Below are 26,645 nucleotides of genomic sequence, written 5' to 3'. Positions count from 1 at the left end.
CTAAAACTAAGTAAAATCTACTAGCAGAGAAATTTAGATAACTCAAGGTATTAAGCGGAAGATCAAATACATGTCATAGGCATTAAGCAGATCAAAATAGACTTTAGGTTCACCTCCAACTATAGAATTTTATAATGCTGAATATTACATGAACATAAAGAAGGCAGGATTTAGATAAATTTTTAAGGAGTTCTATCTAACTAGAAGAAAAGGATCAAAATGGGAATAGAGGGCACATTTAGATATATGAAATGCCAGTAAATTAAGTCTCAGTGATGAAAATGTAGATTGTGTGTTAAGACTCAGTCAGAAAACCTTCTTGTCCAGAATAGAAATTATGGAAAACATAAAAATATGAAGAAAATGGAAAGATATATGAGGGTCTGATTATTGAGGGTCTTCAATATCAAACTGAGGAGTCTGGTTCTCATCTTGAAGAAAATAGGAGGAAAACGTGTCAGTTGCTACTTGTTTGTAGCAAGGAGCGACACAGAGACAGCTGTGCATTAGATGATCCACAGTTGGAGGTGGCTGGGTGGCTCAGTTGGTTAAGTGTCCGACTTTAGCTCAGGTCATAACCTCACGGTCTATGAGTTCAAGCCCCATATGGAGCCACTTCAGATCCTCTGCCCTCCTCCCCCTGCCCCTCCCCCGGCCCCTCTCTCTCTCTCTGTCAAATAAATAAATAAAACACAAAAACAGACAAGCAAAGTTGATCCGCAGATGGTGTGCAGTACTAGACAAGGGCCACATGAGAGATGGTCAGAAACCAGACATGAGTTGCTAGAGGCCAACACTGGGATGGAAGATGGTCAGGAGGAACAAAGGCAACTGTGTGACAGAAGGGTCAAAAACACTTGGGTATATCCAGCGAGTAATCCAAGAATGGCGAATATTTTATGACAGAAAAACAAAAAATATTCTTAAAAGTACAAACCTGGTCTCCATTCTTCAGCCCTGTCAGCATAACAATAACTTTGACTTTTCTTTGGAATATCATCTGCCAAAAGTCACCAATGGTCTCTTTTAGTGGTCCCTGAGCAGCAATCATCACTTCAGGTTTCCAGTAACTCTTTAAAAGAGAGAGAGAGAGAGAGAAAGAGAGAGAGAGAATCTGTTACTCTCGCTCACTGGTGAGAGAGCAGTGGATTCTTAACATAACTATTGGGAAATATTGTCACTTAATTTGATATCCATGCTTTCATATGAAAACATTAAGATTCTTAGGTCCTAGGAACAATGTGGTATCTTTATGTAAAATACTTATTTGGTTTATGACAATACTTAGCTAATAGTATGAAATCAAGTTTAGAACATACACTGTCCTAACAAAACTAACAAGTTTTCCCTTCCAAAAAGTTTTAAAAAGTTAATGTGGTTGAAAAAGAAAATACATAAGCATTTCAAATTTCTTCATCATGTCTCTACCTAATTGATGTATTTTCTCAAACTGTATTATTTTTCAAACTAATATGAAGAGTCATGTTTGTCATAAATTGTAACCAATAAGCATTGTTTTATTTTGTATCAACCCATTAGGTTTGGATACCGTTAAGTCTTTCAGTAAGTTAAAATATAGTATTAAAAATTAACACTTTTTTATCAATCAATATATAGTTATGGCTAAGCTCATAATTCTTTTATAAATTCACTTAATGAATGGCCATAGTAATATAGTAGATTTTTCAAAGGGTTAGATCCTGGGCTTTGGAAATTTAAGTACCTACCATTATAAATGACGCATTGATGTATTTACTTGTTTCCTCTGAGTCACTGTCATCATCAGAAGATTCCTCTGAATCATGCTCACTCTCTTTGCTCATCTCTAGTTCATGTTTAAGTGGCACTCTGTTAAAGTCATCTATGTAAAATAAATTAGTAGTAAGTCTTTCTTTAAAAAATCAAATCTCTGCTTGATTGTCAGGTAGAAATTAGAGAAGTGACAGATTGCATCATGAAAATTTACTAATCTATATGAAATGAGACCCTACATAAAATTCAGTTCTTAGTGATTAACAGATTATAAAAATGCAATCTGAGAAAAAGAAGGTCACCAAAAGTTTCTTGGAAAAACATGGGATAAACCTCTGTGTTAAACAACGGATAGATACCATAATATTCCAATATATCATTCGATCTTTGACACATATACTTTAGTTTCCCATGAAATATCATCATTCTGCTAGATATAAGCCTAAATTCATAAAGAAATTAAAGAAATGCATAGTTTAGGTAAAAACCTAATTTCTTAATTATGTCAATTAACATCAAATTAATAATCTAATAAATATCTCAGATGACTTATTATTTAATCAACAAAATTATTTAGTCCCATAATTTCTCACTTTCTCAATCTCTTTAATATATAATTTCCTAATCAGATGATCTGATTAGCTATATAACCATCAACTCCAGATTTTGAACTAATATTTATAAGGACTTCAGAAATTAACTAGGTCAACCACATATTGATATGATTTATCCAGCTGTCTAGCTTATTAGCTTGGGTTATATTTTCTCCATGCTAATTTTACTTTATGCCAATGAATAAAATTATAGTTTTATCAGACATTACTTACCAATTCTTAAATAACGGAATTCAAGTATGGAAACTGTACATGCATTGATCTGTTAAATTTGATGATTAACAGTTTATAAGGTAGTTTCTACCTACTGTCAATCTCCCAGATAGAAGGAAGGGGTGAAGAGAACACAGAAAGAAAAAAAGAAGTAATTTTTGCTACTGGCAATTACCCTGAAACAAACAACTGAAATCAACTAAAGATGAGAAATAGTAAAGAAGACTAGGCCTTTTTTTCTCCCACCTGCAGAGGATACATCTTTCTGACAACCCATTTCAGAAATAATTGGTAGAATGAAAATACTGAATACAGTCTATCCTCCAAAGTCCAAAATTCTTTGGAATTGGACTTTCAAAGAATTTGTTATAATTCAATATAAACAGACTCTTAGCTATTCTCTACTGTCAATCCAATGTTGAAAATTTGCTTCAACGTAATTTGTGTGTGTGCATCTTACATTAAGCAAGTCCAAAAGAGAGTTTAATTTTATCTAATACCAAAAAAAATAAATAAATAAAATGAACTACATACATGGAATGATGTTAGAATTCCTGTTTTTACTTTTATTTTGTTCTTGATTTCCAATGTGCTGTGTCCTCCAGCTCCTATATGAGGGAAGTCTCTGAGGGTAAAAAATAGAATGGAACACTCCTTTCAAGACGTAAATATTGCTTTTGTTTATTATTGTGACATAAGATGCTCCCTAAAGAAAAGTATTTCATCAAGTTTTGTGAAATTTACATGCATTTCCCATAGTTCACAATTTTTACATTTGCCTCTGAATTGTTCCTTTTAATTGTTCAAGCATTTAATATGTATTTTTTTAATTTTTTAATGTTTTATTTATTTTTTTTGAGAGAGAAACAGAGTGTGAGCAAGGGAGGGGCAGAGTGTGAGGGAGACACAGAATCCGAAGCAGGATCCAGGGTCTGAGCTGTTGGCACAGAGCCCGACACGGGGCTCGAACCCATGAACTGTGAGATCATGACCTGAGCCGAAGTCAGTCGCTTAACCGACTGAGCCACCCAGGCGCCCCAGCATTTAATATTTTTGACATGGAAATTTTGAACTAAATATATACAATTATATAACAAAATATGTTTCCTACTAAAGAGCTGCTGAAAAGCAAAATAGCATGGTTTGTTCTTGTATAAGTTGAAGCACTATGCAGATGTTGATTATTATCCATATTGCAAGAGGTAACGGTAAATTATTTTTAAATGATCATAAATAAACTCTCCAGATACAGCATTCACGGGAGATTTGGCTCATGCTTCAAATAATTGATAATTGATTTGTTTATGCCTTCCCTACTGCTTTTCCTCTCACTCACAGTTGCTAATTAGTCAGCAAGACCTATCATTTCTGCTGGTGAAGCTCTCAAACCCTTTTGTTTTTCTCTCTTTCTACTTAGTACAGTCCACTTTAATTTCTCACTTGAAAATGTCAACAGTTTCTTCACTGGCCTCTTTATCTTCAATCTCATTTGCTCTAATCCTCTTAAAACTTGAAACAGAGTCCACTGAGGCTCCTCAGAGGTCTCCCATCATTGGTAGGAAGTATTCAACCAATCCCTTTACTACTGCACAAAAACCTTAGGGAATGCACTCTTGATTGTCCGTCCCACCTCACCCTTTGATAGGCCCCTTCCACTACAGCCAAACCAACGTCCTCAACTCCCCCTGGGAAGGGGTTGAATTGTCCTGAATCTTAGCAGATTCGCACGTGTGTTTTCTGCTTGGACTGCCCTTTCCCTTGTCACTCTAACTTCTACTTGCCCTTTAGCTATCAGTTTAAGTGTCCTTTCTTCTGAAAGGTCTTTTTGCTTTCAGCCCTTTCTCCCCATTGGTCCTTAAATAAATATTTGTCAAGTGGATGAATAATCTAAACCAAGAGAGCTCATCATGTACAGTTTAGCAGGATTTTATACACATACAAACATATGTGCATGTGGATGTACATGTGAGTGTGTGTGTGTATATATATATATATATATACATATATATACACATATATATATATATATATATATATATTTAAATATGGTTTGCTCTTTCAAACTAAATATGGCACCCTGTTTCAAACCCCATTTATTGCTGTGTAACTGAATGAATGAAAACCTCACCATTGAATACTAGGCCACTTGAACACTTCCATGAACTGCTTGAAAGCTGATGCCTTGGAAAGTATTACAACACTTTTTTTGCTCTTGTCTGAACAGTCACCCAGTGGTCTCTTCCCTCTAGTCAACACCCAGTATTATAGATAAAACTAATGGTTCGCCTTCCTTGAAGACATGGAGGGGTTTTCACACCTCAGCCTGTGCTTGTTTCAGTTGCTACGAGTCTAAGCCTCCCAGGGCATCCATATTCTCTAGAGCTCTACTCCTAAATAATTACCTAAATGATTATTCTAAAATACAACAAACTCAATGTCTTATATCCCATCAACCAATGTCTTCCTCTCTGCCCTCTGGTGCTCATGGTCTGTTGTCAACAAACTGCCATCCATCTTAATGCTTTTCTTTCAATAGTCCCTTCACCTTTTTTCTGGGGAAGGGGCAGGTGCACCAAGTGAAACTTGAGTGCCCCTTGAGAACATCGCCAAAAATGCAGTTCTTTAAAAAAAACAAAACAAACTGAATTCTCCCCTCATACCCCATATACTTCACAGCGTGAAAAGATATGTGCTGTTGGTTTCTACTTGTAAATCATTTCTACTCATTTCTCCTTCCAAATACCCAACTACTTTGATTTTCTTGAAATCACGTTACCTTCCTTTAACCTTTTTTAGACGCTTCAGGTACTGATTACTGGATCACCCCACCTCCTTTAGTTTCAGACTTGTTTAATTTTTCTCCCCAAGTCTGTCATCATTCTTGTTTACTTCTACATTGACAAGCATGATCTAGCCAACACTCTAGTCTCTTCACTTCTTAGCTTCTTTACCTCCTATGACCTTTCCCTCCACTCCTCTGCCATCCACTTTCTCCATTCTACCTTTTTAAGTTTCATTTCAAATATTCATTTAAAAATTACAATTTCAACCATCCCATTATTGAAGATTACCTCTTTTCTTCCCTGTCATTTGTTCTAGTATCTTCAGTTTAGCAACGTGCGAGTCTATCAAAACTTCCCATATACTGTCCTTAACATTTTCTCTATGTGCCCAATGTCCTTCTGTGGCCAGTTTGCTCTTTATCATCCACCACTGTATCATTCATTTGCAAACACCCTCAATTTCTTCACCTGGGACTTTCAAACTGTCACTTTAAGAAATCCTCTGTGGGAGTGGGGGATGGGCTGGGTGGCCCAGTCGGTTGAGCATCCGACTTCAGCTCAGGTCATGACCTCAAAGTTTGTGGGTTCAGGCCCAGCATCAGGTTCTGTGCTGACAGCTCAGACCCTGGAGCCTGCTTCAGATTCTGTGTCTCCTTCTCTCTCTGACCCTCCCCCACTTGCCCTCTGTCTCTCTCAAAAATAAATAATAAACAATTCAAAAAAGAAAAAAGAAATCCTAGATGGGTTTAACTCAACTATCTGCATGCACAGCCCCTGTTTTCAATGTTTCTATAGAAAACAATGAAACAAGATGACTCTCTTTAAATTCATGACCATAAATTTCAACTTTCTACTTTGATATAACTATTTCATATACTTCCCCTTTCTGAAGCATAAGCTCTGCTTTGCCCTTCTTATTCCTGTACCCCTAAAAGTTTAACTGATGATCTCTTGCTTCATACCCTCTTTAGAAAAAGCAGGCAATTGGATGAGAAATGCCTCAACTTCCTATCACCAATTCTACGAACTGACCAACATCTCTACTCTCATCTTCTTTCTACCTTTATGCTTAGATGGAATAATTTCACTGCTCCCATCAGTTATAGTCTCTGGGTTACACTCTCTCACTATGTCTATCTGCAAATCACTTTGACTCTTATGCCCAAAATTGTACAAAGGGAGCAAAATTGTACACAGAGCAAAAACCCAATCATATTTGTTCAGTGAAAGAAGTTCCTCTTTCTTTTAGTGGCTTTACGTAAGAATGTTGAAATGGCATTCATAAGTGTTTCCAAACAGCGTATAGGGGGGCAAGCAGAGTTAGTGTACTGAATACGCTTGATTTATCAGCTGAAAGAGCAAGAAAATAGCAATTAAACATCCTTCCCCTCAAGACTGCTCTGGTAGACTGCTAGTTCTTACACGATAGTACAGGTCTTCTGGTGGATTGTGTTACGTGGAGATTATTATATGCTTCACCTCCACCCCCCACCTCATCCTTACTTTGAGCCAAAACATTAAACAATTCTGCATCCGATTAAAAGCATGTTCCTGGTCTTGTGAAACTCTCCAATTTGACCAGTTTGGCAGTTCACAGACAGTTTCAGTAAACTTGATATCAGTAGTGAAAGAGAAAAGGTACAAAACATTTTGTTTGGACAACTGAGCAATCTGGAGATAACTCCACAAATTCTTGGAATGAGTGAACTACATCCTAGGCTGGCTTTCAGAGTAATTGCCTAATAAATAGGTTAGGACACATGTATTTATCCTTTAGTTTCTGTCTACCAGCTCCAGCCAGTTAAACTTCCTAAGTAGTCATAAACTCCTCTAATTATTTCCTTTACAAACCCAAACCAGATGTAGTTTTAAAAGGTGAGATGCTACATTGCCTTTGGCAGACCAATTTTGTGGGTATTACTATTATTTTGACACTTTATTTTATACCAGCTTAATGAGAAATAGTTAAAAGGGGAGGGCTGGGGACGCATTTCTAGGCTTAAACAAGTCTCCTGCATAACAGCTGTGTGCTTTTAGGTATTTCTCTTAAACTCCCTTTGTCTTAGTTTCCTCATCTGTACTCCATTGGTTACGGTGAGGCCCAAATTCAGGAATCATGCCGAATGCACACCCCCAGAAAATAGCCCTCGTGAAAGTTAACTTTAGTAACTATTATTATTGCTATCACATCATTACCTGGAATTCAGCCTCTAGGGGAGACGGCTCACTGGGGGGATCTCTTTTCTTCATGTTAAGTAGATATGGATGTAATTCAGACAAACTCACTTCTGTTTCCCCAAATTGGTTGTATTCCACCAAGGCCTGGTGGATCAAGATATACTGTGCCTACAATTTCAAAGAAAAATATGGATAATTAATTGCTAACTTCTAGTCTTATGAATCATATTGAAATAAATTATGCATCTCTATAATTGTGCTCAGATTGGGACAATGTTTGTAAAAGAAAACCAATGCCCATAACATTTGAATAGTATGGAATTTGGCTCTCACAATTCTCTGGAATGTGAGCAAATTCCACTTCAGATCATTTTTGCAGAAAAAAAAAATAGCTTGGTAAATAGATTAAACATATACTATGTAGTGCATAACTTTTATTTGATTCCTAAAAATTAGAAAACATTACCTGTTACTTCCTTCAGTGACCATTATTGAGCCAGTGAGTCAAATTACTAATATATAAAACTATAATAAATATCTAAGAGGAAAAAAATCAAATTGATACTCCATACAACACATTATAAAAAAAGCTTTCTAGAATCTTTTAAAATAAAGAAAATTATCAAGAAAAACACAATACTCCAAATCCACATTTAACAACTCCTAACATTTTTATCATATTTGAATCTACTATTTTTAAATAAGTGACAAATTTGTGATAACATTCAAGCCTCTTCAACTACTAATGTTAGTTTCCTGAGTTTGACTATATCCTTTTAGCCCATTTACTTTTTCCACAGGAAATAAGTTTTCCTTTTGTTCCTGGTTGACAATCTATTTTTATTCTTCTATAGTGACACCCATGTATCTGTAAGCATTGTACAAATTTGTGTGCTTTTTAAAAATTGTGTAAATTGGGGCGCCTGGGTGGCTCGGTGGGTTAGGCATCGACTTCAGCTCAGGTCATGATCTCACGGTTCGTGAGTTCAAACCCCGCATCAGGTTCTTTGCTGTTAGTGTAGAGCCCACTTCGGATCCTCTGTCTTTGTCTCTTTCTGCTTCTCCTCTGCTTTTGCTCTCTCTCTCTCTCTCTCTCTTTCTCTCTCTGTCTCTCGAAAATGAATAAACATTTAAAAAAAATAATAAATAAATTAAATAAAATGGTATAAATAATATCTTACATGTTTCATTTGGTGACTTTATTCACTCTTTGTTTTCATCTGAACATGTAACCAGATAGATAGGTACAGACTAAGATTATTTCTTTCACTGTAGCATAGCATGCAATTGTGTGTCCACGTATTGTTTGCCCTTTATCCCATAAAGTGCTTCCTTTTTTTTCCCTTTTGCTGTTCTATCAATACTGAATTTAACATTCTTTTTTTTTTTAAAGTTTATTTACTTATTTTGAGAGAGACAGAGTGTGTGTGTGAGCAGGGGAGGGACAGAGAGAGAAAGGGAGAGAGAATCCCAAGCAGGATCCTAGCTCTGAGCCCAGTGCAGGGCTCAGATTCACAAACCGTGACATGAGCCAAAACCAAAGTTAACCAACTGAGCCACCCGGGTGCCCCCAATGAACATTCTTGCACGTGTTTTAGTTATGCACATTTACAAGTGCTTCCCTTGGGTATAGACATACATGTGGAATTGCTGGGTCAAGTGCGGTATTTTCAATAATAACCATCACTTACAATTACTGGTTACATACTTGTGCCAGAGACTTGCCTATGCATTTTCCTTGGATTACCTTTGTGTCATAGGGTAAATATATCACTGTGTCCATTTTACAGATGACTTAACTGAGGCACAGAAACATTAGAAACTTGTGAAACTGTACATACCATTAAGAATTAACAGCAAGATAGGAACCTTGGAAGTCTACTTCAAAATCTGGGCTATTATTCACTCTACTACTCCGTGTCCCTAGCTCTAATTTTATGAGATGCTATCAAATTAGTTATCAGTGTTTTTGTTTATTTTTTTCCTTTCTAACATGTGTAAATGGTATCTTATTATTAATTGGTGTGCTTGTTTGTTCACATATATTTATAATCATCCTTCTTCTGCAGGACTTTCAGCCACTAACACGAAATGTTCCTAACTATAATTGGTGCTTATCAATTGATTGAGTTTTCATGAAATAAAAAGAAAACTATTTTCACTCAGTTGAGAAGAATTTGGATTTCTTTGAAGATCACCATTCCCGCCACAAAAAGACTTCAGTCAAAAAGCAAAAGGGATAACAGTGATTGAAGGGGAGCACATACCTCCACTTGAACCATCAGGCACCTCTGTCGCCTTAGCTTGACGACATAACCATAAACGTCCACTTTGTTCTCTGCCTCCAGGCCTTCTAGCATGGCGTCAATTCCAATATAAGTGCCTGTGCGTCCAACACCAGCACTGACGAAACAACAAGCAAACAAACAAACAAACAAAGTGAAGGCATGATCATGGCGGGGAAATGAAAAGACAACAGGGGTGAAGCAGAGGAAAGGATAAAAGTCTCTCCTCACAGACTGTTTTCCAAAACAGCAATCGCCAAAGGGAAGGGTGTTCTCTAACAGCCCAAGAGGAAGAGTTGGGACAGCACTGGTGCCGGCCTTGGGAGTTCTCCATGTACCTGCAGTGCACCACAATGGGGCCACTGAAGAAGTTGCTGAAAGCGTTCACTCTCCTTCTCAGCTTGAGGAGCAGGTGAGGATCCTCAGGAACCCCGTGGTCAGGCCAGCTGGTGAACTGAATGTGAGTCACCTCTCTTCCGGTTGCTTTTTCTTTTTTCTAGGGGAGAGATAATTTTTTCTCTGAGATGATTTTCTTGCAAGCAAATTATCTGACATACATAAGTGGGGGCTGGGGGGAATCCAGTATCAAAAACTCCTCGTGCAAAGGTTTTCAGCCATTATTACATGTTTCCTTTCCAATCAATCACCAGGAGTTGAGATGTCATGCAGGGGTGGCATGCACTAACCAGCAAGCAATAACTTACCAGTAAGGTAAGCAAGGTGTGGTAAGTTCGTGGAAACTGCTGGGAACTTTCATGCTGCCATGCCAAAACCAAACAGCAAAAACAAACACACACACCAAAAAATGGGAGTGTGGGTAGGTGGAAAAAGATATGACGTAAAGGCCATTCTCACAGCTCTTTGAAACATTTCCACTTGGTAGGCCAGCAAATTTTCTTCATGTGAAGAAAGTCTGATTAATTGTTCTGTTAATGCTATACTTCTTAGCATTAGAAAGGTCAGCTCAGACTGTAGAGAGACAACTGAGGAAACTCAGCCCCAGACTATAGCTCGTATTTGTCCCAACTTCAAGATAATCACTACAAGATGAGTAATTCATAGTTCTCTGACCTGGTGTGAAGAAGAACCACCTACATTTAGGTAACAGAAGAAACAACAAGACTTGGGTGGTTGTAATTGTCTGATGGGAAATGATTATGTTAATTAAGAATAATGATGAGACTAATCAATGCAACCAGATCTACATATTACCCATAAGTATGGATGGGGTGGGGGTGTCATGCCTAAGTCCATCATGTATTTAACCACAAACTATTGGTGGTGGAACCACTGTTCCATAGCCCTCTGTGGCCCATAGTAGTTAGTAATGCCATGGGAGCCTTAGAAGGCCTTGGAAGAAATATATAATTGAAAGGGGTTGTTTTTGCATCTTTAAACAGCTTTAAGATATATTCACATAGCATAAAATTCATTCATTTAAAGTATAATTTTTTTCATTATATTCCCAGAGTTGTACAATCATCACCACTATCTGATTACAGGACGTTTTCATTACCCACTCCCAAAAGAAACCCTTACTGATTACAGCCATCCCTCTTCCTGCTTCACCTCCCTCAGTTCCAAGCAATCCTAACCAGCTTTCTGACTCCATAAATTCGCCTATTCTGGGGACGCCTGAATGGCTCAGGCGGTTAAGTATCTGACTCTTGATGTCGGTTCATGTCATGATCTCACAATTTGTCCGACATTAAGCTTTGCACTGACAGTGCAGAGACTGCTTGGAACTTTTTCTCTCTCTCTCTCTCTGCCCTCCCCACTCTATCTCTCTCAAAATAAATAAGCTTTTAAAAAATTTGCCTATTCTGGATTTTTCATAAAAACAGTATCCTAGAACACGTGAGGAACTCTGTTTTAACTATTATCTAAAGCCCTACCGACTGTTTTTTTCCAAACTAACATTTTATCTTTACTACATGGTTAGTGCTTTGTATTTCTTACAGTAGTCTTTAATTGTGCCATGTGTATATTCTTTCCATAATGGTAATTAATAGACCCGTAGAGAATAAGGGCCATTCTACCATTCATTCGATAATTCAGTCATTTATTCAACACAGTTAAGGAGCTCTTTTCTTTATATGTCAAGAGTCATAGAATTATAAATACTTTTGATAGGACTTGGACAGACAGATCCTACTTTCACCAGTGATTTAACTTGACCTGCTGGCTTGTGTTCTAACCCAACTCCTCCTCCTGTAGGTTGTTAAAAATAATTTTTCTTAGATATAATTTCTCACATTTAATTCCATAATTGTATTTTTAGACAAACCGTATGAAAATAAAAAATATGTGATGAAACAAACTCACGTTTGTAATGTTCAACTTCTGAATGATATAATCTGGACACCTTTTGTACTCGGTGATCTTTACCACAACATCTCCAAAAGTCCGTGTGCCCTCTTCCATTGACGGCCAGTATTCGGCACACTTGTTCTATATTTTAAAAAACATTAATAATTTTTGTTTTTAATTTAAACAAATGTATGTATTAAGACTCTTTAAAAAACAAAACAAAAATCATCCATCTGAAATTCTCAAAACATTCATGTATTCTCCTTTAAGTACATATACACCTTAAGCTGTGATGCTTGAAATGTATTCCATTTCCCATTAATGGCCCTGATAGATTTCCTTCATACTACGTAGCCAGAGGATGATCTTCCCAGGCTTAGCTGCATATTAAAAGGAGATGTGCTCGGTTGTCAGCAGAAATGATGTGGTTGCATGTGGTTAATTTCAGGCTGGAGGATAGGGAGGCTTTCACGCTTCCTAAAGTCCCATTCCATGAATTACCATGTATCTGCCCAAGGACAGTTTTCTTTCAAGTATTCTCAAGTACTTGTGAAATCATTTCACAGAAATGCACTAAGCTTGTAACAATAGTGCAAAGAAATAGGAGTCAAATGTAAGTCCAGCAATTAAGCAGAAACACTTAAATTTTATTCATATATACATATATTTAGGTATGGACACTATTTTTCTACATGTGTAAAAAGTTCAAATCAAGTGTCATACTGATTAAAATAGAGAACTCTCTGTTTTTGTCATCCAGCACGTGTGTGTGTGTGTGTGTGTGTGTGTTTTGAAATACGATTCAACACTCTTTTCCTAACCCCAACCTTTACCCTATGAATCCTACCCTGTTTCCTTCTTCACATCGAGTGACCATGACAATGACTGTGGCTTTCTGTTCCCAGATCATCCTCCAGAAATCATCAACAGTTTCATCCCTGGGACCTAGGAAGTAAATAAACACAAACTGATAAGAAATATCTTCTTAAAAGCGCTATGAAACAATTTTCAAAAAGAGTGTTAGACTGTCAGATAAATTACCTTGTGCAGCAATGTATTTCCTGGGTTCTTTGAAACCCTGTTCAAAAAACACACAAAGGCATATCATTTACTGAACACTCAATTATTTCTTTATGTGCAAAATCATGAGTTAGAGGAAGTTAATTTAGATCCACCGTCTCTTGGTTGTGGATTTCTCTGGACATTTTCAAATCATAAGAGGGATTTTATTAACTCATGGTCACCCTTTAAACTGTACCAAACATGTTAGCACTTACAAACACCATTCATGACCTTTATGTATCTTTGCTATATATCCGAAACAATTTTGAAAACTGGACTTCATCTTCATCGGGATGATGCAGCAATTTACAAAAGTAATCCAGACATTATCCCCACACATCTACCTTTTAACTAGCGCTGGGATAGACCACCGATTCCCTAGACTCCTTTTCTGCCATTGTAGATAAGAGAAAGAGTGACTTTAATTTCATTACCTACAATGTTTGCTTTTTCCACTCCTATTACCAAGGCAAAGAAGGAGGACAGAGGCAAATAAGATATTGTGCTAGTTTCTTCCAAATTATCTCATATTCCTTAAATTCACCTCAGCAATCAGAGAAGCCCTTCAGAGAGATAACCTTCGCCCATTAGATGAAATATTGTTACATGGGCCAACCTTCTCCCATTAGGTGAAATATTGTTACATGGGCCACAAGAATTCAGGATTAATATTAGTAACTTCTTGAAACTTCTATCTCATGACATGGTATTATTTATACATTAGCTCGTTCAACACTTATTTATTAACGGGCTACAATATGCCAAGTACCTATCTAAAAGCTGAGACACATTTTTCAGGAGCTCCTAGTTCTGCTGGAGACAAATAAGTAAAAGTCGATACCATAATTCCCACATATATTTGAATAGGAAATATAAGGGGTTTTTCTCAGAGATTATCTAAATCCTTATAAAATCTTCTGTCAATTACTTTACTTTGAAAAACAATGTTTGGAAGAAACCCTATATACTAAAATAAAGTTTATCAATGCTAATTGTGAAAGCCTACAGAAGTCACCTGCAGAATCGGTTAAAATAGAGGTCAAAATTATGGCACAGTACTAGTAATTATCTTTAGACAATGACCTCACATTTGTAACTGTTGCTTGTGATTATAAACAACCCTTTGAGGATAATATTAAAAAGGAAATGAAATAAGAAATGGTATAAGAATATCATAAGCACATGTCATTTGTTGCGTGGGATAGAGCTTACAAGGACAACAGCAAGCAAGGATACAAAATTGTCTTGTATCAAACAAAGTCGATGGGAGGCAGGACATTAGTACAGGTTAAAGTGATGTCTTTAGGGACAGAATACTTGAGAAGAAAAGTCCCAGCCCTGCTTCTACTTGTAAAAATGTTTCATAAATGATCTGAATAAAAAAATATTCTTAAATATTTTTTTTTCATTTTACAGAATATGTGTGTAGAGGATCGAATAACATTTTTCAAAACTCATATCTACTCAGAACGTCAGAGTGTGAGTTCATTTGTAAATAAGGTCTTTGTGGAAGATAAGGCTATACCCCTCTGAGGCTGGGCTCTAAATCTAATGACTGGTGTCTTCTTTTTTTTATGTATTTTTTTTACTTATTTTTGAGAGACAGAGAGAGAGAGAGAGAGAGAGAAAGTAGGAGTGGGGAAGGAGCAGGGAGAGAGGGAGACACAGAATCTGAAGCAGGCTCCAGGCTCGAAGCTGTCAGGACAGAGCTTGAGAGGGGGTTTGAACTCACGAACCGTGAGATCATGACCTGAACCGAAGTTGGATGCTTAACCAACTGAGCCACCCAGGAGCCCCAAATGGCTGTTGTCTTTATAAGAGAAAGGAGACACAGTGCTGTAGAATCACACAGGGAAGATCATGTGATCATAGAAGCACATTTGAAGGTGATACAGGCACAAGACTAGGAAGGCCAACGATTGCCAGGAACCACTAGAAGCTAGGAGAGGCAAAGAGCAATTTCCCCCAGACCCTTCAGGGGCAGCATGTCTCTGCTGACACCTTGATTTTGGATTTCTTGTCTCCAGAACTTTGAGAGAATACTTTTATGTTGTTTGAAGCCATCCTGTTTGTAATACTTTGCTATGTCGGCCATAGGAAACTAAGATACCATGTGAATAAATAAATATATAAATAAATAAATAAACAAACAAGCAAATATAATTTGACCATTTTACCTACTCCACTAAAAAATTATATATTCATGTACATCGAAATAAGCAAACCTCAGTTTCAATGTCTTTCTGCAAGAAAAGCTGGTGAATTGCCTTATAGCATAGTATACAATTTGTCTACTATTTGACTGTCAAAAAAACTTTTTTGGCATTCTTCATATATTGCTGGTGGAATGTAAATCGGTATGACCCAGTGGAAGACCATTTGGAAATATCTTTTAAAATTGCAAATGATATTCTCTTTGGCCTAGAAATTCTTCTTTTAGTATTTTATCCTAGATACACTAAAACCCATTGTAAAATAGTAAGTCAAGATTTTTCATTGAACCATTGTTTATAACAGAAGATTCTAAACAGATTTAATGTCCATTAATATAGGCACTTATTGACTAAATCACAATACAGCTATACCATGAATGACTCGTAAAATATAAAAAATGCAGAAATTTTCTATGTCCAGGGTCAGCAAACTACAACTTATGCCTGATTTTGTTAAAAAAAAAAAAAAGTTTGGAACGCATTCACATTGTGTATGGAATTGTGGCCACTAAACTTCAGAGCTAAGTAGTTGTGACAAAAATGGTATGTCCTGGAAAACCCAAAATATTTGTTGCCTGGACTCTTACAGAAAAGATTTGCCAAACCCCGTTCTTGTAATGATATTATTGTAATGTATGGTATTGTAATTATTATAAGGATATATCCATATATATCTTTATTGTATCATTACTATATATATATATATATATATATATACACACAAATCACATAACTTTACAGGTTTATAAAGCATGGCACAGAAAAATGTGAATATTATGTTAACACTTTTGGATAAAGAGAAGATAACAAATGTTAGTGCCTTTGGACTGGATCAATAAGAAACAATATAGAGGTTACCTTGTGTAGTAGGTGGGAGCATTGCACAAATGGTGGATTGGGTGGAAAGAAGCTATTTTTCAGTCTCCCTGTTTTTACACTGCTTATTTTTTTTAACGTGTGATGCATTACTTATTCAGCAATTATATAATAAATAACATTTTAAAATATTTTGGATAAATTAACCATATGCAACATCTATTTTTGGATAAATATGACGAACAAATGATCTGGGACAATGAAGCATATCTCTGCTGAAATGCAATGTTATGTAATTGAAGAACAACAAGTTGGAGTCAGGCTGACCCGGGTTTGAATCCCAGCTCAACTTTTTACTGATTGAATGAGGATAAGGATAACTAATTAACCAGAGTCTCCCAGTCTTCACCTCTACAGTGAGTATGGTGTACGTGGTCGGGGCAAATGTGGGGCTCTTATGAGAAATACATATACAGATCATTTAGTCTAATATCCAGCACAATAGTAGGCACCAGAGTATTTTAATTATTAGTATCACTCTTGGTAGAGAAAAATTTTATAATATACCTAGCATGAATAACAAATAATAAATAACTATTCCTGTAGATATTAATGATTTTGTTGTTTATGTAAGTGACATGAGGAGTTTACTTCAAACTATTTCTAATAATATTTCTAAACTTTTGACATGACAAAGAAAGAACTGAATGGAATGTATAGATACAATGACAAAACAACAAAGACATAAAATAATCTGGCAGTTATGCGTTTTTACTCACGTCAATATAGCTGGCATTTATATAATTTGATCCTGCATCTCCATTTATATCAGAGAGTTCAACACGGTTGTAATCATCTGTTCAAAGAAAAGAAATATAAATAAGTGAAATAATGAATAATAAAGTAGCCTAAACATATAGAAATTCAATTCTCAATGAGTACTTACAAGGAAGGATGTCAACATAACGATTTTTGTTCTGGTTAAAGGGTTTTCGAGCATCCTTGATGGAAAACTTGCTAAATACCCGTGGAATGCTCTGAAAGACATAATCGTCCTTTGGGTCATGGCAGATTCAAGAAAAATAATTTTCCCCTTGCCACTTACCATTTTGAGCAAATGAGACATCCTGGAACGTATTTCTTTTTTGCTGATGAACAAGTTGCATGGAGTAATTGAAATTAACATTATTAGGAATTATGCAAAAAATACTAAAAATGACTGATGGGCTACTTTGAGAATAAAGTTGTGACACAACTTTATAACTAATAATGATAAAATAAAGAATTATTTTGAAATATTTGCCAGTTTCATGACTATGACGATCTCTTCTGGTCTATAAATATCTGCTGATAATATCTGTTTTGACTATGTTGCTAGATTACGTAGAATAAATTATAAAGACAAATCATTATATAATACATTTAAATGGAATTATCCTGATAATAGAGTAAATTTCTCATCACGTATCAAGAAGAGCACACACCTGAAATTCAGCCAGAAACAGTCTTCCTTCATCAGCAATCTTCCTCTTATAAGTTTCCAACAAAATATCTGCATGGATTGGCTCCACACTCATCAGTTGCTTTTCATCATCTTTAAACATATTAAGGATTCATGACTAGGGTTATGTCCATCTTTCACGTGTTCATACAAATTTCATTAAATTTATCGCTTGGATTAATCCTTTGCTTCTTCCCTTCTCACACATACTACCTGGAAAGTCTCAGTCACATACAAAGATTCACCTATGACTTCTAAATGTTGTACTCCAGACCTCTTCTGGGCTTTATTTTAACCTTTCAATCTCCCAGATTTTCCAAAGGGTTATCCCACATGTACATCAAAGTCAAAATGCCCAAAGTAAAAATCATTTTTCCTTTACTCCAGTATTTCAAATCTCAGTAAACAAGATCACCATTCACAAACTAATTTAAGATGGAAACTTCCACAGTTATAGATTTCTCCCTCCCTCTCCATATCCAGTAGGTGACTGGGTACTTTCCATCTCTCTGCCAGTGGTCAGGTGCAGGCAGACCTCCTCATCCATGTAACTACATCTTCCCAAGTCCTCTCCTTGTCTCTAGTTTTTCCCCATACTGATCTGTCTTTTAAACTGCTGCAAATTAGTCTTTCGAAATAAAATAAAAGCATGCAACTTTACTTGTTAAAAAAAAAATCTGACACTCTTATTAGTGTTTCATTGACTAAATGCTAAGGTTTGAACACATAATGTAATATAACAATTACCATACTTATTTATCTATATCATAGTTATTATTTTTTCCTTTCATTATTTCCACGTTTAAGTTATCATGAAATTTTGTAAACAGACAAGTAAGAGAATATGATTAATATCCTTATACTCAAGACTCAGCTAAAAAAAAAAAAAGAGTTTAGAGTGGGAGAGAGCCAAAGCATAAGAGACTGTTAAAAACTGAGAACAAACTGAGGGTTGATCGGGGGTGGGAGGGAGGGGAGGGTGGGTGATGGGTATTGAGGAGGGCACCTTTTGGGATGAGCACTGGGTGTTGTATGGAAACCAATTTGACAATAAACTTCATATATTGAAAAAAAAAAGACTCAGCTTAATTTGCTAATCCCTTTATACTAGGCTATGAACAAGTTGTGTTCATGTGTTAGGCCTCCAGAGTACGAAGCACTTTATATGGTATGCTTGCTTAATAACTTACTAAGGAGTAAGAATACATATTAACCATAAAGAGCTACAATTGTATATGGCTCCTGAAAAGCAAAGTTTCAGAAAATTAAGCGAATATAAACTGCCACTCATGTAAAAAATGTGTTTCTCCTATTCACATCAGTGTTCTCTATCAGATGATGCAAGACGATGTCCATTAAGGTTGCACATTTGTCTTAGTGTCTGCAGAAATTTCCGTCCAAATAGAGCTATCAAATTGGCCGTGTACAGTCACTTCTTTGGGTTGTTGGGAACCTCTGGTATTCATTCGTTCTGAACTCAAGGCCACCTTTGAGGTTTTAGAGGGTTTGGGTAAGTTCTAATGCATGCCAATGGACAATTAGTATGAACTTTGAGATAAAATGCTTCTTTGACCCCCCCTAGTCTGCTCTGACACCTTGAAATCGATTCCCCTTCTCTGCTCAGGTACTTGTTACTCTTGTGCTCTTCATTCTTCCCTCAGGCTTTCAAAACGAATCCTCAGAACATTTCATCTCATTCATCTATGCATTCTTTGACATTTATTGAATTCCATATATTCACATAGATACTCGGGATAGAGCAGTGAAATGAGGGGAAAAAAATCTCACTTTCACATCCCTAGCTTACATTCTAGTCATGGGAGGATAGTTAACAAATAAAATATATAATGCAATATCAAGTAGTGATAGATTTTGCAATGGAAAATAAAGTCAATGAGAGGTTCCAAAGAACCAACACTAAAGCTTTTGTTTACTGATTTGGTATCTGCTCTTGCAGAGGGAAAGCTTTCAGAGATAAGTTAAAACAAGACAGAAGAGTTCTTAAATTTCTCCTGTCTTGACTATGAGGAGACAGATCATTTTATTTATTGTAAACAGTTTCAATCTTTACCTCTATCCCCTTTAATGGATCAAAATCACATTTAAAAAATGAAAGAAATAATGTACAGGTTGAAAAAGAAGGGGAAAAAATGGGATTTCTTTTCCTCTCTTAAGTCAAAATGCATTTTTTGTCATGTCCTTAAATGGGCCTTATGTGGAAACAGCCACCATCCCACCTTTTAACCTTTGCAGAGACTTGAGCACACTTACTATCTCTATCTCTATGTGACTTTTTGTCTACTCTTGGACTCCCTTATTTGTTGGCCTAATGTCTCCCCACAATCTTAGGTGACTCAGATGCCTGCCTTTCCCACTCACAAGCATCTATCTTCTATCTTTCTCTAGAAGCATACACATTCAACCACTATGGCATTTACCAAGTCGTTGTCATATTTGCTGATACTTCTGCCTTCCTCTATTAGATTTTCAACCCTTTAAGAGCAGGGTCTGTGGCTTATCACTACCATATATTCAGCTCTGGCACAATACTTGCCAAATAGTTGGAAATTCATAGTACTTACTAATTGAATAAATAGATAAGTGAATCTAAGTTTCTTCATTGTATCAACAGAGGAAGTCTAGGTTAGATAAAAAATGTTGAATTCTTATTTAAAACGAATAGATTCAAATATGAGGAGGATATTCATCAGTAAAAAATTGGTGTACTTACCCCTTTCAACAAGTTCCTGCTGTTCATCTATATCACTGTGAAAATAAGAAACGTAAGTGTCTGTATTTTTTAAGAAACATAGAATTCAATTGGGATTTGATTTATATTTAATGAATGTATTGAAGGAAGGAGGGAATGGAAGCAGGAAGGATAAAGAAAGAAGAAAGGACAAGAGAAGGGGAGACAGGAGAAGGAAGAGAAGGGAGGGGGAAGGGGATGAGGAAGGAAGGAGCTTAGCAGGGGAAAGAGGAAAGAATGAAGGGGAGGAGAGGAGATGGAGGAGAATGGAGGGAAAGAAAGAAAAAGGAAGGAAGGAAGAAACCAACCAAGGGTTGTCTGCTAAACTCAGGTAAGTGACTAAATTATTTTATTTTAAAATTCTTGTTTTTCATAAAATATGGTTGTTCCTGGCCAAAAGAAATACCTATAGTTCCCTCGATACTTCTTTCTTTTCTTTTTGCCTCTATCATTTCTACATCCCTTTGACCCACTTTTAACTAAAAGAATAAATACCTATTCTCCCCCTTTGTTATTATTAAAAAAAATCTATAACAGTATTACTGTAGAAAATGTTACTCTTTACTACAAACCAACAAGATGTTGTGAAGTTTTTGATCAAAAGTTCATTGATGAACTGGACTTAATGCTGCTTCTCATTCTATACGTAACTGGTTCTAAACTTGCCTCATAGATAGATGTCTTCATCATTATTACTACTATTTTTCATTTTGAAATCAACTCTTACCTGGACCTTCTGTTGCGCAGGTCATAGATTTTGTAGAGAACGAAAAGCAGGGCTAAGAATGTCACAATGATCAGAAATACCAGAAATGCAATCAGTGCTTTAGAATTATCTAGAAATGAAACATAACACATGAAAGGAGATTATTATGTCAAATACATTGCTGGGTTCTTTGAATAATCACATTTAACATACTTTCATTTTTATTATGTCCATGTCTTTTGAGGCTTTCAAACAAATAAATTTTTTAGAATGAGACCAAACACAATAAATTCCTGATATTGTATATTTTGCCCATATTATTCAAAACAAATAAAAACATCTTATATTTTAAGAAAGCAATTAGAATACAGAAGAGAAACTCTCCTTCCACAAAATGCTATTCTTTTATGCAATGCTATCATTTAGACTTAATTCTCTTTCTTTCAGTCACTCCATTTGGAAGGGATTAGAGAGGGAGTCTAGTTATTATAGATCTCAGAGAGAAACTCATTTGGTGTAACTTTATGTGCACAAGTGGATAGCCTCCCACAAAGATCACAAAGGCTTCTGTCCCACACAGATAAACTTTCTTACCATTGAGGTATAAAATCAATTAACCGAAGGACAAATTGTTTCTTTCTACCGTTAGGATTACTTATCCTGATGTAAATGTTCACCAGGGTTTAATGGGAAATCATACCCTCTTCTGGAGAAGGACAGAGAAAAGACAGTGTACTGGAAACATCCGTTGCCCTGGGGGAGTATCTCCTACTTTTCATATACAATGAAAGGGCAGAGAGGAATGCAGTGAAACCAGGGCCTCACTTGGGAGCTAGACTGCTTCAGTTCCAACCCTCGCTGTACCACTTCCTAGGTGGGGCTTTGGCTAGAATCTTCATTATGTTTGTGACTCCATTCCCTAATTCCAAAAATGAGGTTAAATGAATTGATTTACAATAAACACTTGGCACGGTGTCTTGGACATACAAGGACTAATTACTCACTATTCAAAAAGAAAAAAAAGTTTTGAGTCCTACTGTATGCCAAACACTGATTTAGTTACATAAGATATCTCAGAGAACAAAACAAGGATCCGTGTCCTCATGGAAATGACCTACTGACACGACAGACACTTAACAGTGCACATAATAAATAAGCAGATGGTAACGTAGGTTAGAAGATGATAAAGACTGTGAGCAGGTGAGAGAGTTAGCTAAGCAGATATCTGGAGGCTGCCTGTTTGAGGCAAAGGAAGGGTAGGGCAAGAACCCACAGGTAGGAGCATGGCCGGCATGTCCAAGGAATAGCCAGAATGCCAATGTGGCTGGAGTGGAGCCAGTGAAGGGTAGCAACAGGAGCTGCCACGTAAGAGTATGACACGGAGAGGGGAGAGGCAAAGGCCAGATTTGTAGGGCCTGGAAGCCATTTTAATGATACATTAGCTTTTTTGTTACACAGGCAGCACCTGCAGGATTTTGAGCAGAGAAGTGATATACTCTGACTACACATTTTACAGGTTTTTAGGACTACTCGTTGAGAATGCCATAATCCAAGCAAAATATGGCAGTGGTTCATACCAGGTTGGTGGCTCTAGAGTGAGTAGAAATAGTTACATGAAGTTATAATTAATGGCCATCAGGAAGACTGTGGGTGCAGCGGAGAGCAGGAGCTCACTTTTGGATTTGTGAATTTGAAAAATAATTAGACATCCAAGTGGAGATGCCAAATAGGAAGCCTGAACATGCAAATGTGGAACTCTTGTACCATAAATCTTGCAAGAAAGGGTCTGGGGCTGGACATAAATTTGAAAGTTTTCATCATGGAGCTGTTATTTAAAGGTAGAAGATTGAATAATTCACCAGGAAATTAAAATTAGATAGAAAGGAAAGAAATCCCAAGACTAAGTCCTCAGACACTCTAATATTAAAAGTTTGGAGAGGAAAGATAGAACCAGGAAAGGAGACTAACAAGTGAAATAGAAGAAAATCAAGAGCGTGTCCAGGAAGCCAGTTTAAAAGGAAGTCTTTCAAGGAGGAGGGGGTAATCAACTATGACGAATGGTGTTGATAAGTCAAATTCAATGAGGACTGAGAATTGACCTTTTGATGTACTATCAGAGAAGGCATTGTTGGATTTGACAAGAGCGGTTCAGTGGAATAGGCAGACCCAAGAGAAAAATAGGAAAAGAACCAGAGGCAGTCAAAATACAAATCTCTTTCATAGAAGCTTTACTGTTGGGAGGTGGGGGGTGTGGAGATGAAATAAAGGGGTGGCTGAAGAGGAAATAGTGTCAAAAGAAATATTGTGGTTGCTGTTTGTTTTCAACAATTGCATACCGATTAGACTTATCTAGCACAGAAGGGAAATAATGATGCAGGAGAGAGAAAAGAAAGCTGTTGGATGTGGGAATTGGGCGATTCATGGGATCAAGGGATTCAAGAATAATTTCAAGGGTGATCATAATGATTGATTATGAGTTTACATTGTATATGGAGGGATTGGAGGACACCAAAGGGATGTGGAGTGGTGCACCAGTGTTATATATTGCTACTATGGTTTGCTCTGGCTAATGGAGATAGGAAAGGAAATGATGTTCTTACTATTTTAGATGAGGAAATTGAAATTCAGTCATCCTAAATCATGGTTTTTTTTTTTTTTAACTTTTTAACGTTTATTTATTTTTGAGAGACAGAGAAAGAGCACGAGCATGGGAGGGCAGAGAGAGAGAGGGAGACACAGAATCTGAAGCAGGCTCCAGGCTCTGAGCTGTCAGCACAGAGATCGACGGGGGGCTTGAACTCACAAACTGTGAGATCATGACCTAAGCCGAAGCCAGACACCCAACCGACTGAGCCACCCAGGTGCCCCCTAAATCATGTTTTTAAAACAATACAGGAATAATACATTTGAAGCAGTTTGGTAAGACTGAGAAGACTGGGTATGCTGGGTATTTAATCAGCCCTCCTTTCTTTCTTGTGGCAGAGATTGGCTAATGCTGAATCCACCTGTTTTCTTTTCCTTCTGAATCAGCTTTACTTGCTGTTCAGTGTAGCCATGTGACTGAGATAAAGGTAGAAGTGAGATATGTTAGTTCCAGGCCTGGTGCTTAAACCCTCTGGAGAGATGTTACACACTCTCTTCTCCAGGTTGCCGGATGGATGTTGGCAACCATAGCAAAATTAGAAGCTATATATGAAAAATGGAAACCCTATGTCAGCCTAGAGTTTTGAATGAATATGTAGAACCTACCTACACGCACCACCTACACGCACACAAACACCTACCAATTGGTGTAGGGTAAGAAATAAATTTCAATTCTGTTAAGTCACTGGGATTTGGACGTTTATCTGTTAAAGCATCTGTGGTTACATTAATTCATGGGTACCCCTCATTGACCCCATACTTACTGAGAAGTGCTACACTGGGATAGTCTCTAAAGATACAGCAGAATATAAGGCATGAGAAGTTACCAGTTCTAAAGAAATTTTCATTCTTTTGGGGGGAAAAAGTGCTAAACAGGTAAACCAACAAATAAAATAATAATGTATTTTCCTTAGATTTATGAAAGAGTGAGTAGGTGGAAAAAAAGTAAGGGGAACTTATTTTCTACACGTTCAGGAGTGGCCTTGGGCATGAGACTTTCTATAACCTGAAAGATGGAAATGACCCAGCTAAACAGACAGCTGCCAGAGACCATGTGTCTCATGTTCAAAATGTCTATAACTGGAAATTCTTAATAGTAAGAATAAATTAATTTCAAATAGAGACTGGCAGATGTTGGACCTGAGTTTGAATTCTGGCTCCACCACTTCTTTGACTGGAAACAAAAAATAAATTGATTGAATTATCTAAGTTAAAATTTCCTCGTCTATAAAATGGGAACGATTTTATTTTATTTAAAAGGGTTTTGTGAGGATACATGGGTTGTATTGAATATTTTAGAGAAGTTCTTATTGCAATAGACTCCCAAAATGACCCAACGTGTTTTTCTCAAATTCTTTTCACTAAAATTATCAATAAACCTGTGATTACTGGTGTATATATTGATCGACATGATTGTTTCCAGAATTTGTGGATAAAAACCTCATCAGAGGAACAATCATCTAAACTCATCCACCTCAAGGAAATTACTAAAATGAAAGCATGTTACGAGAAAAACAGGACACCTTGAACTGAGATTTTGCAAGAAACTGCCCCAAATGACTATGAGTAAGCGTTTCATTCCATAACAATTAATTAGGGTCCATTCTACAGAAACATTAAGTAACTTCAGACTTGTCTTGATAAACTTATTAATGATAAAACAACCAAGACCTCAGATATATATCATGACCTAAGAACATGTCTCTCTCCCTTCTTTCCAGGAATTCTGCTAATATTAAAGACCTAACAGTGGCATAGATCCATAATGCCAGAAAGAATGGGAGAAGGGAAATTAGAGTTAGAGAGATTTCAGCAAGTTTTGGAAGGTAGAAAACAAAGGAGAGAAAGCCAGCACCAAAATAGCACACTGCATAAGATCCATACCAGTTACCCAGAATGCCTGAGTCTCAAATTTGGAGGCACATAGACAGTGGAAATGAATCATAGGACCAAAAATGGTACAGTTGAATGTCTATTTACAGAGAAACCAAACACCCTTTGAAAAGACACTCCAGGGAGGAGACAGAAGTTTATTCTCTGAGAAAATTGAAAGGAAAAGGTTAAGAGACTCAAGGTAAAATCAGGCTCAGAACAGAGCAGGGATGTGGCCCAGGACTGAGATTAGGAGGGCAAAGCCAGTGTCTGCCTATGAAATGGTTGAACACCTGTCCCTCTGCCCTACTATGGGAAGAACCATTCCCCTACACTGTAACACTACTATAAGAAGTATTACATTGATTAATTTCCAGAGATAATAAATGGCACTGGAGAAAACAAATCATAAATATTACAAGGAATCTCCTCAATCAACAGTCCCTGGAAGGGCTACAGAACTTTTTTTTAATAATTTATTATTTATTTTTTAAATTTACATTCAAGTTAGTTAGCATATAGTGCAACAATGATTTCAGGGGTAGATTCCTTAATGCCCCTTACCCATTTAGCCCATCCCCCCTCCCACAACCCCTGCAGTAACCCTCAGTTTGTTCTCCATATTTATGAGTCTCTTCTGTTTTGTCCCCCTCCCTGTTTTTATATTTTTTTTGTTTCCCTTCCGTTATGTTCATCTGTTTTGTCTCTTAAAGTCCTCATATGAGTGAAGCCATATGATTTTTGTGTTTCTCTGACTGACCAATTTCACTTAGCATAATACCCTCCAGGTCCATCCACGTAGTTGCAAATGGCAAGATTTCATTCTTTTTGATTAGGGCCATAGAACTTCTAATCAACCTTTTCTATGGTCTCCCTGTAACTTTGATCAAACTGCTGATAAGAACCGAACTGTCAAAGAAATCCTCAACAATAAAGGGGGGGTTCCAA

General features: G+C 36.7%; 1 protein-coding gene across 5 annotated transcripts in view; it reads right to left on the bottom strand.

The window, feature by feature from the left end:
• The window catches only part of PTPRC (protein tyrosine phosphatase receptor type C), a 128,080-nt gene that overhangs the window by 10,922 nt on the left and 90,513 nt on the right, over positions 1-26,645 (bottom strand). For all 5 annotated transcript variants that reach the window (XM_049634314.1, XM_049634315.1, XM_049634316.1 and 2 more), the window contains 14 exons: positions 21,204-21,312; positions 20,459-20,493; positions 17,711-17,820; positions 17,173-17,263; positions 17,006-17,082; positions 13,177-13,213; positions 12,983-13,080; positions 12,151-12,276; positions 10,164-10,321; positions 9,808-9,943; positions 7,559-7,708; positions 3,114-3,204; positions 1,728-1,861; positions 938-1,072 (listed from right to left, as the gene is read on the bottom strand). In XM_049634314.1, coding sequence (XP_049490271.1) covers positions 938-1,072; positions 1,728-1,861; positions 3,114-3,204; positions 7,559-7,708; positions 9,808-9,943; positions 10,164-10,321; positions 12,151-12,276; positions 12,983-13,080; positions 13,177-13,213; positions 17,006-17,082; positions 17,173-17,263; positions 17,711-17,820; positions 20,459-20,493; positions 21,204-21,312 — 1,487 coding nt within the window. The remainder of the gene's footprint in view (positions 1-937; positions 1,073-1,727; positions 1,862-3,113; positions 3,205-7,558; positions 7,709-9,807; positions 9,944-10,163; positions 10,322-12,150; positions 12,277-12,982; positions 13,081-13,176; positions 13,214-17,005; positions 17,083-17,172; positions 17,264-17,710; positions 17,821-20,458; positions 20,494-21,203; positions 21,313-26,645) is intronic.

The sequence above is a fragment of the Panthera uncia genome, chromosome F1 (assembly GCF_023721935.1).
Source record: "Panthera uncia isolate 11264 chromosome F1, Puncia_PCG_1.0, whole genome shotgun sequence".
In the NCBI taxonomy this organism is placed as follows: domain Eukaryota; kingdom Metazoa; phylum Chordata; class Mammalia; order Carnivora; family Felidae; genus Panthera; species Panthera uncia.
This window is presented reverse-complemented; position numbering and strand designations above follow the sequence as displayed.